The sequence below is a fragment of the Bombina bombina genome, chromosome 1 (assembly GCF_027579735.1).
Source record: "Bombina bombina isolate aBomBom1 chromosome 1, aBomBom1.pri, whole genome shotgun sequence".
Taxonomy (NCBI): Eukaryota; Metazoa; Chordata; class Amphibia; order Anura; family Bombinatoridae; genus Bombina; species Bombina bombina.
Genome location: NC_069499.1, coordinates 1,065,489,172 through 1,065,505,779, shown reverse-complemented (window position 1 = coordinate 1,065,505,779; position 16,608 = coordinate 1,065,489,172). Strand labels below are relative to the sequence as shown.

Genomic DNA, 16,608 nt, shown 5'->3' with positions numbered 1-16,608 from the left:
AGACTGAGCGTCTGGTACATCCGCCAGACGATTATAAAAACAAAAATAGATAAAGGAGAAATTTGACCCTTCAGGGTACTAGCAGATAAACCCTTCTCCAGACCCTCGTGGAGAAAAGACAAAATCCTAGGAATCCTGACTCTACTCCAAGAGTAGCCCTTAGGATTCACACCAATACAGATATTTACACCATATCTTGTAATAAATCTTTCTAGTCGCAGGCTTACGCGCCTGAATCATAGTCTCAAAAACTGACTCCACGCTTAGATAGAATCAAGCGTTCAATCACCAAGCAGTCAGTTTCAGAGAAACGAGATTTGGATGAAGGAAGGGACCCTGAAGTAGAAGGTCCTTCTTCAACGGAAGACACCAAAGTGGAAAAGATAACATCTCCACCAGATCCTGCGAGGCCACGCTGGTGCAATGAGAATTACCGACGCCCTCTCCTGTCGGACCCGAGCAATAACTCAAGGAAGAAGGGCAAACGGAGGAAACACGTATGCCAGACTGAACTTCCAAGGAACTGCTAGAGCAGCTATTAAAACCGCTTGAGGATCCCTTGACCTCGAACTGTACTTCTAAAACTTGGAATTGTGACGAGATGCCATAAGATCCAACACCGGTTGACCCCACTTGAGAATCAAACTGGAAAACACCTCCGGATGAAGCGACTGTCTGCTCAGAAAATCCGCTTCCCAATTGTCCACCCCTGGAATGTGGATCGCAGACAGACATTAATTATGAGCCTCCGCCCACTGAATAATCCTGGCTACCTCCTTCATCGCCAAGGAACTCCGAGTTCCTTCCTGATGATTGATGTAAGCTACGGACGTTATATTGTCTGACTGAAATCTGATAAACTGGGTTGCAGCCAATTGAGGCCAGGCCAGAAGAGCATTGAAGATTGCCCTCAGCTCTAAGACATTTATAGGAAGAACCGATTCCTCCCGAGTCCACAGACCCTGAGCCTTCAGTGAACCCCAGACAGCACCCCAACCAAGCAGACTGGCATCCGTGGTCACAATCACAGAGGAAGGCCTGCAAAAACAGGTTCCCTGGGAAAGAAGATCCTGAGACAACCACCATGGAAGAGAATATCTTGCCACCTGATCTAAAGCAATCCTTGGAGACAGATCCGTATAATCCCCATTCCACTGTCTCAGCATGCATAACTGCAGAGGTCTGAGATGAAACTGGGCAAACGGAATGATATCCATGACCGAAACCATCAGACCAATAACCTCCATACACTGGGCCACCGATGGCCGAGGAGATGACTAAAGAGCCAGACATGAATTGAACATTTTTTGCTTCCTTGCTTCTGTCAAAAAGATCTTAAATTTCCAGAGAATCTATAATGGTTCCCAAGATTACCACTCTTGTAGCCGGAATCAAGGAACTTTTCCCTAAATTCACCTTCCAACCGTGGGAGTGCAAAAAAAGACAACAACAACTCTGTGTGGGAGTTTGCTAGTTGAAAAGATGGCGTCTGAACTAGAATGTTGTCCAGATAAGGAGCTACCGCAACTCCCTGCAATCTGAGAACTGCCAGCAGCACACCCAGAACCTTTGAAAACACACTGGGAGCTGTTGCAATACCAAAAGGAAGAGCCACAAACTTAAAATGCTTGTCTAGGAAAGCAAATCTCAGAAACTTGTGATGATCCTTGTGAATGGGAATATGCAGATATGCATCCTTTAGATCTACTGTAATTATGAATTGACACTCTTGAACCAGAGGAAAAATTGACCGAATAGTTTCCATCTTGAAATGCGGAACTCTGAGAAACTTGTTTACACACTTGAGATCCAGAATGGTTCTGAAAGTTCCCTCCTATTTGGGAACGATAAGCAGATTGGAATAAAACCCTAGTACCTGCTCCTGAACTGGAACAGGAACTATCACTCCCATGTCGGAAAGATCCTGAACACAACTTAAGAATGCCTCCCTTTTTATCTGGTCTACAGATAACCTTGATAAATGAAACCTGCCCCTGGGAGGAAATTTTTTGAACTCCAGCCTGTATCCCTGGGACACAATATCTATCACCCAGGGATCTGGAACATCTCGAACCCAGGCCTGAGCGAAAAAAGACAGCCTGCTCCCCACACGATCCATTCCCGGATTGGGGGGCAGACCCTTCATGCTAACTTTGAATCAGCGGCAGGCTTCTTAGATTGTTTCCCCTTGCTCCAGGACTGATTGTGTCTCCAAGAAGGCTTGGACTGATCCTGTTTAGAGAAGGAAGAGGAAGAATTACCAGAGAAGTTACAAAAGGAACGAAAATTACTCTGACGACCCTTCTGCTTATGACTCTTATCCTGAGGAAGAGAATGCCCCTTCCCACCAGTAATATCAGAAATAATCTCAGCCAAACCAGGCCCAAACAAAGTCTTCCCTTTGTAAGGAATGGATAAAGCTTAGATTTGGATGATGCGTGCCAGAACATCAAAGCCAGAAATCTTTGCTCCCAACTTGATGACCTGTAAAGAAGCGTCCACAATAAAAGAATTGGCCAATTTTAAAGCCTTAATTCTATCCTGAATTTCCTCCAGTTGAATAGAATCAGACAACGCATCAAACCAATATCCAGCCGCACTGGTAATCATAGCAATACACCCAGCAGGCTGTCATTGGAACCCCTGGTGAACATAAATCCTTTTAAGCAAAGCCTCCAACTTCTTATCCATGGGATCTTTAAAAGAACAACTATCCTCAATAGGAATAGTGGTCCTCTTAGCCAAAGTGGAAATTGCTCCCTCTACCTTAGGAACCGTCTGCCAAGATTCCCTAATAGAATCCGCAATAGGAAACATATTCCTAAAAATAGGAGAAGGAGAAAAATGAATACCAGGCTTCTCCCATTCTCGCGAAATAATCTCTGAGACACGATCTGGAACAGGAAAAACTTCCGCCACAGAAGGAACCTCACAAAAACTTATTAAGCTTACTAGCTTTCTTGGGGGTAATAATGACCGACGAGTCAGAGTCATCCAAGGTAGCCAAAACCTCCCTGAGTAACAAACGGAGGTGCTCCAGCTTAAATCTGAAAAAAAAAAACACCTCAGAATCAGCAGAAGGAGTTACACTATCAGAATCTGAAATTTCACCCTCAGACGTTACTGAAGTATCTTCTTCCTCAGACCTATGAGAAGAAACATTTGACATAACTGCAACAGAATTAGAAACCTTATACTTCCTTTTGCGCTTTCCCTGCAACGCAGGAAAGGCAGACAAAGCCTCAGATACAGCAGAGGATATGTGAGTAGCCATATCCTGCAAAGAAAAAACAACCTGAGATGAAACACAGGGCACTGCATGTGACGAGGATAATGATTGGGATGATTGGGTAGAGAGCTGCGGTATAGCTTGAACAGGAGACACCTGCACAGCATTCTCCTAAGAAAATGAAGGATCTGAATCAAAAAGTCTATCCCTATACTGTAATGTTCTCTCTATACATGAGGAACAGAAAGGAATAGGTGGCTCCACATTAGCATCTAAGCATAAATTGCAAGTGACTGCTTGCAAATCCTCTTGGTCCATCTTAACAAAAATTGTTCCAAAAATAAAACATTACTGTCCCTTTTAAAAAAAAAAAAACATAACGAAAAATAAGAGCCCTAAAAACAGCAAACCCTGAGCCCTATCAAGAACCTCTACACACTAACAAGCCCAACTGAGGTGCTAAACCAACCTCCTACCAACCGGAGTAGATACAAACTTCCAAACGATCCGGACCTCCCATCTGAAAACAACCGCTCCAACTAAATAACATCCAGCACTGGAGCAGCAGCAGAATAACCTCTCACTTCCGTAGTATACACGCAACACTCGCGCAAAACAAACTTCTCCCATCGTGGGCGTCTACACAACCTCCCGGCCGGCATAACAGTAAAAAAACGCCGCCGGGAGAAAAACATTCTGAGTGCCTATAGGAAGCTGCCTGCCCTTAGCCAAAACATATTAAAACGTAAATGCTCCATTTTAAACATACATAAGAGCCAAACAAGGAGTAAAGACTCCCCCCAAAAAAACAGTCTCAACTGCCATCCAACTCCTCACAGTGCCCCACAATACTGAGTAATAAAACCTGGACACCGTCAGGAATATATTAACCCCCTAAGTGCCAGACTTTCTATACCTCATAAAAATAAAAACAGCACTTAGCTCAAAAATAATCTGCCCGGCAGCAGGGCAGCTCACAAAGTTTGAAAGGTAACGCTCTTTACATGGACCTGTGGAAAAGCAAAACAAAAGACTGAATAAACCTACTCAGACTTTTCAAAAGAATGGCAGCACAAACTATATGGGAGGCACAGAGGGGATTATACCCCCCCAAGTTCCCAAATGCTTAAAAGCCACCATTGCCCTACTGAAGAGACTGACATGGAACATGGCTAAACCCCAAAGAAAAAACAGAGCAAACTTGCTCTGCTTTAAAAATAACAAACTCTTGATTAAAGAATCAGTCACCTAACTTTACCCCTCCTTGCAACTGATACAAGCAAAGAGAATGACTGGGGGTTGTGGATAAGGGGAGTGGTATTTAACAGATTTGTTGTGGTGCTCTTTGCCTCCTCCTACTGGTCAGGAGTGATATTCCCAATAGTAATTATGATGATCTGTGGACTCACCGTGTCATTAGAAAGAAAATAGTTTTCATTAATCCCTTTTAAATCATTTTTTAAAGCTCTTTTTATTTTTCATTAATTTTATATCTTTCAGATTAATTTTCATATCATGCACTAAAAAAATCATACTGCATGTAGCTTTATTTCATTGTAAACGGACAATGAATGGATAGAACAGTCATAAGGTATTTGGCATTAAAACATCAGCATAAGTATATTACAATTATTTTATAACTTTGCTGTACAAATATCAAAATGGTTCTCACAAAAGGGCAAACAATTAACAGCACACATATGCATCAATACAGGCACAAAGGGACAGAAATCTGCTAATAAGTTACAGTATTTGTATTGCACTGTTGCTGACACATATAACTAAACACATATTTAACGTCCGTTTCAAAACAGCAATGCACTACTGAAAGATAGCGAACGTGTAAGCCAATGATAAGAGGCATATATGCATAGCCATAATGTGAGCTGACTTTAAAAATTTATTTAATCACCTTGCATGGTCAGTTATATGCAAGCAACAGTGCAATGATAAAATGCTCTCACACATGACATTTTATTTGTAACAAAACGCTAAAACACGTCTTGGCTTTTTACTGCTATGCAGTTTTGAGCACATTAACCTCTCAAAAGAAAAAAGTTTTACAATTCTCAGAAAACAAATTTCTGTTTTATATTCAAAGGAAACATTTTAACAACTATAAAGTAGATATCCTCAAAAGGCTAATTCTTAAGTGCTGACCAGTAGATCACTAGATTGTTCTCATTTTTCTCCACAGCCTATAACAGACTTTATTTAAATGACACTACCTTAAACTGGTTTAAAAGGGGTCTGTTTAGCCTTCCTTTAACATTTAATTGTTGCCACTTGTATGCAGGTATACGAGTGCTGCACACTACCATCTTTATGTCCCTTTAACAGACTCTCCAACTTGTATTACCCCTCACTAATAGGCTCATATAGGAACCAATCACAATCCTTTAGAAGAACGTATGTACAAAACTCCCCACAGACTATAACAGGGATTTTCTGTAGAAAATGATAACATATGTTTTTCTAAAGGATTGTGATCAGTGACTTAGTAAAAACTGTAAAGGCTGTCAGCAAACCTATCCCAGAGGATGCCCAAACTTTACATAAAAAAAAGAGACAAGTGGGGAAACCAGGGGTAGATTGACGAGACCTCAGATACACCCATTACAATATTGTGGGCTACACTAGATAGTGTAACTAGCTATATCTGCATAGGATAGGAAATGTTACACTGCTATTTAACACTTACATTTTACATACTGTCCTACTAGAGAGTGAGTTTAAATCACAGTTGGCTGCAGAACAAAGGAAACGCTGCACAGTAAAAGAGCTCAGAGAGAGCCAGGCATTGTCAATGCCTTTTCGGATTTGCACTTCACAAAATACCACTTGTTGCAATGCACTGATTAGTGGATTAAATATGTTATAGTTGCTCCTGTGTTTTTGTATATAATAAAATGTATGCACAGCTCCTCAGTAGTGCATAATGCACATAAACAACAGCATTATAGGTGGTGTGCAGCCATATGTCATTTATGATTGAATATGAAGTCTATATGTATAAAGTGAGGTCTCCTTATACGGCCAATTGCAAAGAGTGGATCACAGTCCTGAATCAATTAGAACTAATACTCATCATTAAGAATTTAAAAAGCAAATATAATAGTTTTACATGCTATTTCATGTAGTATGCAGTTGTTCCTCATTGCCATTGTCCATCTAAGTTGATATGGTACACAGTTGCTGAAAGGCAAAGAATGCATAGGGTTAAAGGAGATACCATCAAATAATATCACTAGAAAGTAACTAATATCTTTACCTGCTCTTTGTTATTACTATTCAATGCACCAGGTTTCTTTTTCTTTTTGCTCGGGCTTGTTGCTGAATCTTGAGGAGAATGCCCATTGGATGAGTGAGGCGGACTGGGAAACCTCCTTTTCTGTCCTGGTCGTTCAGCAGAGGAAGGATCTAATTGGGTAAAATATTCATCATTCTATACATGTATATATTATATATTCACAAACACATCACAATACGTGGCCAGAACTCAAAATATTTCATAGAGCTTCTGGAAAAAGAAAAGGTTAAAGAGAACTATTACATTACATAGGCAATATTTACTGAAAATGCTTAGGAGAGAATGGAACTTAAAGGGCCACTCAAGTAAAAAAAACTTTTATGATTCAGAAAGACACTTTTCAATTTACTTCCAATATCAAATTTTGCTCAGTCTTTTTATATTCACACTTTCTGGGGAACAAAATCCTACTGAGCATGTGCACAAGCTCACAGGGTATACATATACTAGTTTGTGCTTTGCTGATGGCTGTCACATGATACAGGGGGCAGAAAATGAGAGAAAAAATAAATATCAGGAAAATTTTTTTACTGCTTATTTGAAATTCAGAGTGTCATTGCATTGTCTTTTTATTATGCCCTTGTAAATTATGCAATTGTATTGCATTGAGTGGTCCTTTAAATCTATAAATATCAGAGATTTAAGTTTTCTAGTAAATCATACAATTCAGTATATATATATATATATATATATATATATATATATATATATATATATATATATATATATATATATGTGTGTGTGTGTGTGACCTTTTCAGCATGTTACACTTGTACTAGATCATAATTTGTTCATAGAAAACACCTGCTTTCTATGTGAGTTGCAAATATACCCATTCAAGTTATGTTTTCTTTTTAACCTTGGCAATCCCATACAGCAGCACTCTTCCATTCATTTACACGCTCATTTTATTGTGAAAACATCAATACATTACAGACTATAGTCTGTGATATATGAATATTTTCACTATATGGATGTTTTCACAATAAAATGATTCAGTAAATTAATGGTGCAGTATGTGATATATGAGCGTTTTCACAATAAAATGATTCAGTAAATTAATGGTGCAGTATGTGATATATGAGCGTTTTCACAATAAAATGATTCTGTAAATGAATGGTGTATGTGATATATGAGCGTTTTCACAATAAAATGATTCAGTACATTAATGGTGTAGTATGTCATATATGAGCGTTTTCACAATAAAATGATTCTATAAATGAATGGTGTAGTATGTGATATATGAGCGTTTTCACAATAAAATGATTCTGTAAATTAATGGTGTAGTATGTGATATATGAGCGTTTTCACAACAAAATGATTCTGTATATGAATGGTGTAGTATGTGATATATGAGCGTTTTCACAATAAAATGATTCAGTAAATTAATGGTGTAGTATGTGATATATGAGCGCTTTCACAATAAAATTATTCAGTAAATTAATGGTGTAGTATGTGGTATATCAGCGTTTTCACAATAAAATGATTCAGTAAATGAATGGTGTAGTATGTGATATATGAGCGTTTTCACAATAAAATGATTCAGTAAATTAATGGTGTAGTATGTGATATATGAGCGTTTTCACAATAAAATTATTCTGTAAATGAATGGTGTAGTATGTGATATATGAGCGTTTTCACAATAAAATGATTCAGTAAATTAATGGTGTAGTATGTGATATATGAGCGTTTTCACAATAAAATGATTCAGTAAATTAATGGTGTAGTATGTGATATATGAGCGTTTTCACAATAAAATGATTCAGTAAATTAATGGTGTAGTATGTGGTATATGAGCGTTTTCACAATAAAATGATTCAGTAAATTAATGGTGTAGTATGTGGTATATGAGCGTTTTCACAATAAAATTATTCTGTAAATGAATGGTGTAGTATGTTATATATGAGCGTTTTTCACAATAAAATGATTCAGTAAATTAATGGTGTAGTATGTGGTATATGAGCGTTTTCACAATAAAATTATTCTGTAAATGAAAGGAAGAGTGCTGCTGTATTGGATTGACACTGTTTTGAGTGCAGAGACCTACAACATGCACCCGTATTTGTAGAGACCAGTGCTGGTGTTCTGAGACATTTTGGACATATTATCTTTAACCTTTGGCCATATCACAAATTCCTTTCTAGAAATAGAAACGCAGTTTCACATTATTTTACCAAATTTAACTTATGGTCTCTACAACAAGTTTGATCATCTTTTTTTTTTTTAGCTACTCATGTATATTGTGTTCATCAAGAAAGTTACTACATACCCAAGTGATGTGGCAACTTCCTACGTGGCTATATGGAAAATAACACATAAACTGACAAAGATCTTACAGTTACAACTCTGACATTCATTTATGAGCAGTTATTTAAAGGATATAAAAGTAAAAAAACAATATATTAGAACATTTTATTATTGCACTATTGCTTGTAAATAACTGTGCCATACAGATAACATTGTGCTTATGCCCGTGGAGTTACTTATGAGAGGGCACTAAATTGGCTAAACTGCAAGTCTGTCAAAATAACTGAAATAATGGGTCAGTCTTCAGAGTCTTTGATACAAGGTACTCACAGAGGTAAAAAGTATATTAATATAAACCTTGTTGGTAATGCAAAACTGGAGAATGGGTAATAAAGGGATTATCTATATTTTAAAACAATAAAAATTCTGGAGTAAACTGTTCCTTTAAATCAAGTTTTCAATTTTTTTCCAGTTTATCCTTTTAATCTGCATGGTATCAACTTGAAAAAGAGAATATAGGAAAGATGATATTAAAACAATCTGTCATGTACAATTTAACACATTTTAAACTAGAAAACTGTACAAAATCTAGTAGCAAGCTTAAACAATGACCTAGAACATTTTTGGGTGTGCATTTGGCCATTATATTAAACAATTAATTAATCCCTATGTTAATAATAGATAGCCACTGGTGACAAAGCCTTTATTGTCAGTATCATGTACAGTAATATAACTAATCACTCATCAGAAGCATGCACAAAACAGCTATTTAAAAGGGACATTTTACTCAAAAATGTTCTCCCCTTTAGTTTGTTCCCGATGATCCACTTTGCCTGCTGGAGTGTATTAAATTGCAGGGGTCGACAAATCTGTTTATCAACATAGATAATGCTTTCCAGATAATTTCCTTTCCTTCTGTATGAGGAGAGTCCATGGCTTCATTCATTGCTTGTGGGAAATACAGAACCTGGCCACCAGGAGGAGGCAAAGACACCCCAGCCAAAGGCTTAAATACCTCCCCCACTTCCCTCATATCCCAGTCATTCTACCAAGGGAACAGTAGGAGAAATATCAGGGTATAAAGGGTGCCAGAAGAAAAACAAAAATTTAGGTCTGCCCAACGGAGAAAAAAACGGTGGGAGCCGTTTTCTATCTCATACAGATAGAAAGGAAATTATCTGGTAAGCATCATTTATGTTTTCGTTTTTAATATGAGAAGAGTCCAAGGCTTCATTCATTACTTGTGGGGAAAAAATACCCAAGCTATAGAGGACACTGAATGAAGATGGGAGGGAAAGAAAGGTGGACTCTTATTCTGAGGGCACCACAGCTGCTTGAGCCGAAGCAAAAACATCAAATTTGAAAAAGTATGTAAGGAGGACCAGGTAGTTGCCCTACAAATCTGCTCCATAGAGACCTCATTCTTAAAGGCCCAGGATGAAGCCACAGCTCTAGTTGAATGAGCCATAATCCTCTGAGGAGGCTTATGTCCCGCTGTCTCATATGCCAAGCGAATAATACTCTGCAACCAAAAAGCTAAGGAAGTGGAAGAGACCTTCTACCCTCTACCCTTCCCAAAATAGACAACAAACAAGGATAAAAGTCTGTCTAAAATCCTTTGTAGCTTGAAGATAGAATTTCAAAGCTTGAATCACATCCAAATTATGAAGTAACCGTTCCTTCGGTTAAGAAGGATTAGGACACAAGGAAGGAACCACAATCTCCTGATTGATGTTACGATCAGAAACAACCTGTGGAAGAAAACCCAACCTGGTACGAAGAACAGCCTTGTCAGCATGAAAAACTAGGTAAGGAGGCTCACATTGCAAGGCCGCCATCTCCGAAACTCTGCGTGCCGAAGCAATAGCCAGTAGAAAAAGAACCTTCCAAGATAGAAACTAGATTTAAACTCCAAGGAGGAGCGGTAGGTCTAAACACAGGCCTGATTCTAGACAGAGCCTGAACAAAAGACTGCACATCAGGAAGCCCAGCAAGCCTCTTGTGCAATAACACAGATAGAGCCGAAATCTGTCCCTTTAGGGAACTCGCAGAAAGGCCCTTCTCCATACCATCCTGGAGAAAGGATAGAATCCTGGAAACCTTGACCTTATGCCAGGGGAATCCACAGTCTTCACACCAGAATAAGTAGGTCCTCCACACTTTATGATAGATGCGACGAGTGACCGGCTTTCGAGCTTGAATGAGAGTATCAATCACTCTCTCAGAAAAACCTCTCTTGGCTACGACTAGGCGTTCAATCTCGACTCAGTCAGCCTCTAAGAATCTAGATTTTGATGAACAAAAGTTCTCTGTTTCAGCAGATCCCTGCGACAAGGTAACCCCCATGGAGGAGATCCCCACCAGGTCCGCAAACCACATACTTCGCGGCCACAATGGAGCAATTAGTATTGCCGAAGCTTGCTCCTAGTTGATGTGGGCCACTACCCGAGGGAGAAGTAGTAACGGTGGAAAAATGTAAACTAGACTGAACCTCCAAGGCACTGCTAATGCATCTATCGGCTCTGCCTAAGGATCCCTGGACCGCGATTCGTATCTGGGTAGCTTGGAATTGAGTCAGGACCCCATGAGATCTATCTCCAGCGTCCCCCATCTGTTGCAAATCCCCGCAAACACCTCGGGATGGAGAGACCATTCCTTCGGATAAAAGGATTGTCTGCTGAGAAAATCCGCTTCCTAGTTGTCCACACCCGGAATGTGGATCGCTGACAGTGAGCAGTTGTGGGCCTCCGCCCATTCCAGAATCCGAGATACTTCCCTCATTGCTAGGGAGCTTCTCGTCCCCCCCGATGGTTGATGTAAGCCACTGAGGTTATGTTGTCTGATTAGAATCTGATAAACTGGGACGAACCCAGAAGAGGCCAAGCCTTCAGAGCATTGAAGATTGCTCAAAGTTCTAAAATGTTGATCGGGAGGAGAGATTCCTCTCAAGTCCAAAGACCCTGTGCCTTCCTGGCACCCCAAACAGCTCCCCATCCTGAGAGACTTGCGTCCGTAGTCACAATCTCCCTGGATGTTCTCAAGAAGAATGTCTCTTGGGACAGGTGATCTGGACAGAGCCACCAAGAGAGAGATTCTCTCAACCGGTTGCCCAGAGAAATCTGTTGTGACAGATCCGAGTGGTTTCCGTTCCACTGGCTCAGCATGCACATCTGAAGAGGTTTGAGATGGAACCTGGCGAATGGAATGAGGTCTATGCTGGACACTATAAGTCTGATAACCTCCATACACCGAGCCACAGAGGGCCTTAAGGAGGTCTGAAGGGAAAGACAATTGGAAGTTAGCTTGTAACATCTCTGGTCTGTAAGAAATATCCTCATGGATATGGAGTCTATTATCATACCCAGGAATTCCACCCTGGTACTGGGAACAAGAGAACTCTTTTCTAAGTTTATCTTCCATCCATGAGATCGAAGAAGAAATAGAAGAGCTTTTAAATGGTCCTCTGCCAACCAACAGGATGGAGCCTGAACCAGGATGTCGTCTAAATATGGCGTTACTACCATCCCTCTGGTTCTAGCCACTGCAAGCAGAGCCCCCAGAACCTTTGTAAAGACTCTTGGGGCAGTAGCTAGACCAAATGGAAGAGCAAAAAACTGGAAGTCCTGGTCCAGGAATGCAAATCTCAGGAACTTTAAGTATTCCTTGTGAATTGGAACGTGAAGGTAAGCATCCTTTAAGTCTATCATAGTCATGAACTGTCCTTCCTGAACTAAGGGCAGAATGGACTTTATCATCTCCATCTTGAACAATGGGATCGACAGGAACTTGTTTAAGCACTTTAGGTCCAGAATTTGGGACCACAAAAAGGTTTGAGTAGTATCCCAGACCTCTTTCTGCTAGAGGTACCGGTACAATTAATCCCAGGGAGGAGAGATCCCTCACGCACCCTAGAAAGGCCTCTCGTTTTTCTGGTATTGAAGACAGGTTTGACAAGAGGAATCTGCCTCGGGGTGGATGACATCTGAAACCTATCCTGTACCCTCGAGCGATGATCTCCAGGACCCAAGGGTCTTGCACGTCCCCCAGCCAAGTCTCCAGAAAGAGAGATAGTCTGCCCCCCACACAGTCCAATGAGAGATCAGAGGCTGTCCCATCATGCCGACTTTGACTCAGTGGGCTTCTTATTCTGCTTGGATTTATTCCAAGACTGAGTCGGTCTCCAAGTTCCCTTGGGCTGATCAGGCTTTGTGGAGGGATGCTGCCATTTGGGTTTATCCAAACGAAAGGGACGAAAATTGGGACCTTGTCCCTTAGGCTTGTTCTTCTTATCCTGCGGTAAAAAGGCACTCTTGCCAACAGTGACTGTGGATATGATTGAGTCCAGGCCTGGACCAAAAAGAATCTTCCCCTTAAATGGCAGGGAAAGAAGTCTAGATTTTGAAGTCATGTTCGCAGACCAAGACTTCAGCCAGAGTGCCCTACGTGCTAGTACTGAAAAACCTGACGCCTTGGCATTCAGGCGAATAATCTGCATATTTGCATTACAAATAAAAGAATTAGCCACTCTCAAGGCCTTAATTATTTCCTGGATCGTGTCAAGGGGACCTTCCACCTCGATCAACTCAGATAAAGAGTCGCACCAATAGGTTGAAATAAATATCCTGTGTGCTGAAACATCTTTCTCAACAGAGTTTCTAGCTTCTTATCCATGGGCTCTTTAAACGAGGAACTATACTCAAGCGGGATAGTAGTGCATTTAGCAAGCGTGGAGATAGCACCATCCACCTTAGGGACGGAACCCCACAACTCTAATTGAGAGTCCGGAACCGGGAATAATTTCTTAAAGGAAGAAGAAGTGGAGAAGGAAGACCCGAGTCTCTCCCACTCATTCTTAATAATATTTGCCATCCTTACGGGAACCGGAAAAGTCTGTGGTACAACCCTGTCCTCGTAGACCTTATCTAGTTTAGGAATAGGAGATTCCTCAGGTAATTTTGGTTCTGGAACCTCTAAAGTAGCCAAAACTTCCTTTAACAGAAAGCGTAAGTGTTCAATCCTAAATCTAAAGTCTGGTTCCTCCGCAGCTGGAGGCTTAGAGGCAGCAGATTCCGACCCAGAAAGAGCATCAGAGGCGTCCTCATCGTTTGGATAGTCTTGTATCAGATAAATCCAATAAGTTAGTAGATGAACCCTGGGAAGGATAGCAATATTTGGCCTTTCGTTTGCGCTTAGCTGGGCGAGGTAAAGCACTGAAGGCCGCAGACACTGCCGTTTGTAGTTGTTCAGTAAAGTCTGGCGGAAAGAGGGCCCCTCCAGAAGGAGGATTAGCAGTGCAATGGGAAGCTGCATGTGTAATAGGAGATGACATCAGAGAACACACCTCATGGGACGGAGACTCCTCAGAGGTGGACGGCTCAGTGGTACTAAACATATTTGTTTTCTTAGATAAAATCACTTTATCAAGGCATGTGGAACATAGTTGAGCAGGCGGATATACCGTAGCATCCTAAAAATAGACAGGTATTAGATTTAGATAAAGAGGGAGTACCCGCCAACGTGTCAGAGTCCTCCATAGCTTGCGCTTGTAAGATGGACTATAGAAAAAGATAAATGGCACCTTTATACCCCCAATGGCTGGGGCACTCACCACCTCCTATGACCCAGGCCCTACAGAGAAACCACTTCGTCTCAAGTAAACCACACGGTCAGGAAAAGGGGAAATCAGTGTGACCACACCTGGTCACATGGTGCGCCATGTAGGACCGCCCCTGCCACAGGAAAAAGCGCGCCAGACCTATCAGGCTGCGCAGCTAACCAAAAACAAAAGTAAAAACCTGTACGTTCCAACATCTGCCTGAGCCTCATCTCACACATGTCGCAGCATAAAATATAATAAAGTAAATCATGCGATAAATCCCAGATATTATTAACCCCAGATTCCATACAGATAAAAGGAGTCACACTGTGACCCTGTCTTCTTGCGTTATCATATTTGTATAAAAATGAAACAATCTTACAGGAATCTCTGTCGTGGAACAGGCACACTAAAGTTTGACAGTCTTGTAGCATCGCTCCTGACATGGACTTGAGTGAAAGAAGCAGGCAGTGAAACTCGTCAACACTGATTGCTTAGGAGCTGTTAATACGAGTCTGAATGGGTTCGCAGAGAGACTCTCCCTGCATCTCCAGAACCTAACATTCGTCAATGTTCTCACTGAGAGGCTGACAAGACTATTAAAAACTCCAGTCCCATTCCGAAGGGTACTACCCTCCATAAGGAACTACTCTGTATCTTGACACTTCTCTGCCAACTTCCTGTGACGAAAGGCAAAAAATGACTGGGATATGAGGGAAGTGGGGGAGGTATTTAAGTCTTTGGCTGGGGTGTCTTTGCCTCCTCCTGGTGGCCAGGTTCTGTATTTCCCACAAGTAGTGAATGAAGCCGTGGACTCTCCTCATATTAAGAAGGAAATTTAGGAGCCAACAAGAATATTTAGAAGCCAGATATTCTTTTAGGAGCCAGACAGTGGTATTTGCATATAGATATATAGCGAATAATCCAAAAGGTTAGAAGCCAGGGGTAAAATTCTAGGAGCCAGTGGTTTCCTGGGTTTGTCGATCCCTGGTTTATAAGTATTTTGATTACCCTTATATTGGCATTTGAAATAGTTGATTTAGCCTGTGGTATCCCCACCTATCCTGAAAGTTTTTGGCCTTAAGGCCAAGCTGTGTAAACCTCTGATGTTAGCATTCTTGTAAACACAGCCAGTAGAAGAAATTACACTCCCAGTGGGGTATAGAAGAGATTAGGTAAAACAATGTTAATTTTCATTGTTCTCTCCAAGTATTGGTGATTGGTTTACGGACAGATATAAGATAAAGAAGCATGTATATGTACACAATGTGATAAAGTAAGGATATCTGATTATACCTACAAGCTCAACCCATTTTATTAGGTAGTGGTCTCAAAACACAAAATCAGCTAATTCATATACACAAATAAACCTTTTAAAAGCAAATCTCATACATTTTATACTCTTCACTAGGTAAAAAAAGTAATTGGAAACACTTTAAGGGAAAAACAATTTTATAGTATACTGTCCCTTTAACTTGCTAAATATCAGTTACACATACACAATAAATTAATCGTTTGGCTTCCTGTAACATTGTGATTCAGCTTGATTTCCAGTAAAATAAACAGTGATGATTTCGGTTGCTCAGAACACACACATGCGCCAGTAATTTAATGCTAATTACCAAGAACATACCAAGAACCACTGGGTACCCTTTTACCAATGAAGATTTGGCAGTCAAGAAAAAGTGATAAGCTGTTAGGCTGGTGCTCACCCTTAGAGGTATGACTCCAAGCATCTATACCAAACCAAAAATATGCATTATACCAAGCACCAGGCCACTTTGTAAAGTTTCATGAACCAATGACACCCAACATTTTGAACATATGATCCATATCTTATTCACTCACTTAGCACCTCAATCAACACTGATATTTTACAAGTGAAATATCTGGAAAGTCTGTTTTAAGAGTGAACTCTAATGGAATACGGAACATCAGCAGAACATCAGTCTGACACACGTGTATTGTTATCCCTTAGGTAATATGATACTAAAAGGCCAAAGTGAATGTTGCCCAGTAAGAGCATAGTATAGTGTGAGAGTTTCATGGTTTGCAAAAACAATAAGGCAAATGTGCGCCTACATTAATACAGATTTACTGGCGTTAACTAATTTCATGTATGCTTATATACTCCTGGTGTCACAGCTGGTTTATCGGGTTTACTTTGGCTGTGTGTATATAGCGTGACAAGACGTTGATGCCTAAGTAAAGCAGTTATGTTAAAGG

General features: G+C 40.5%; 1 protein-coding gene across 6 annotated transcripts in view; it reads right to left on the bottom strand.

Moving 5' to 3' along the window:
• The window catches only part of ZMYND8 (zinc finger MYND-type containing 8), a 199,565-nt gene that overhangs the window by 124,340 nt on the left and 58,617 nt on the right, over window positions 1-16,608 (bottom strand). For all 6 annotated transcript variants that reach the window (XM_053690979.1, XM_053691097.1, XM_053691173.1 and 3 more), the window contains exon 5: window positions 6,501-6,649. In XM_053690979.1, coding sequence (XP_053546954.1) covers window positions 6,501-6,649 — 149 coding nt within the window. The remainder of the gene's footprint in view (window positions 1-6,500; window positions 6,650-16,608) is intronic.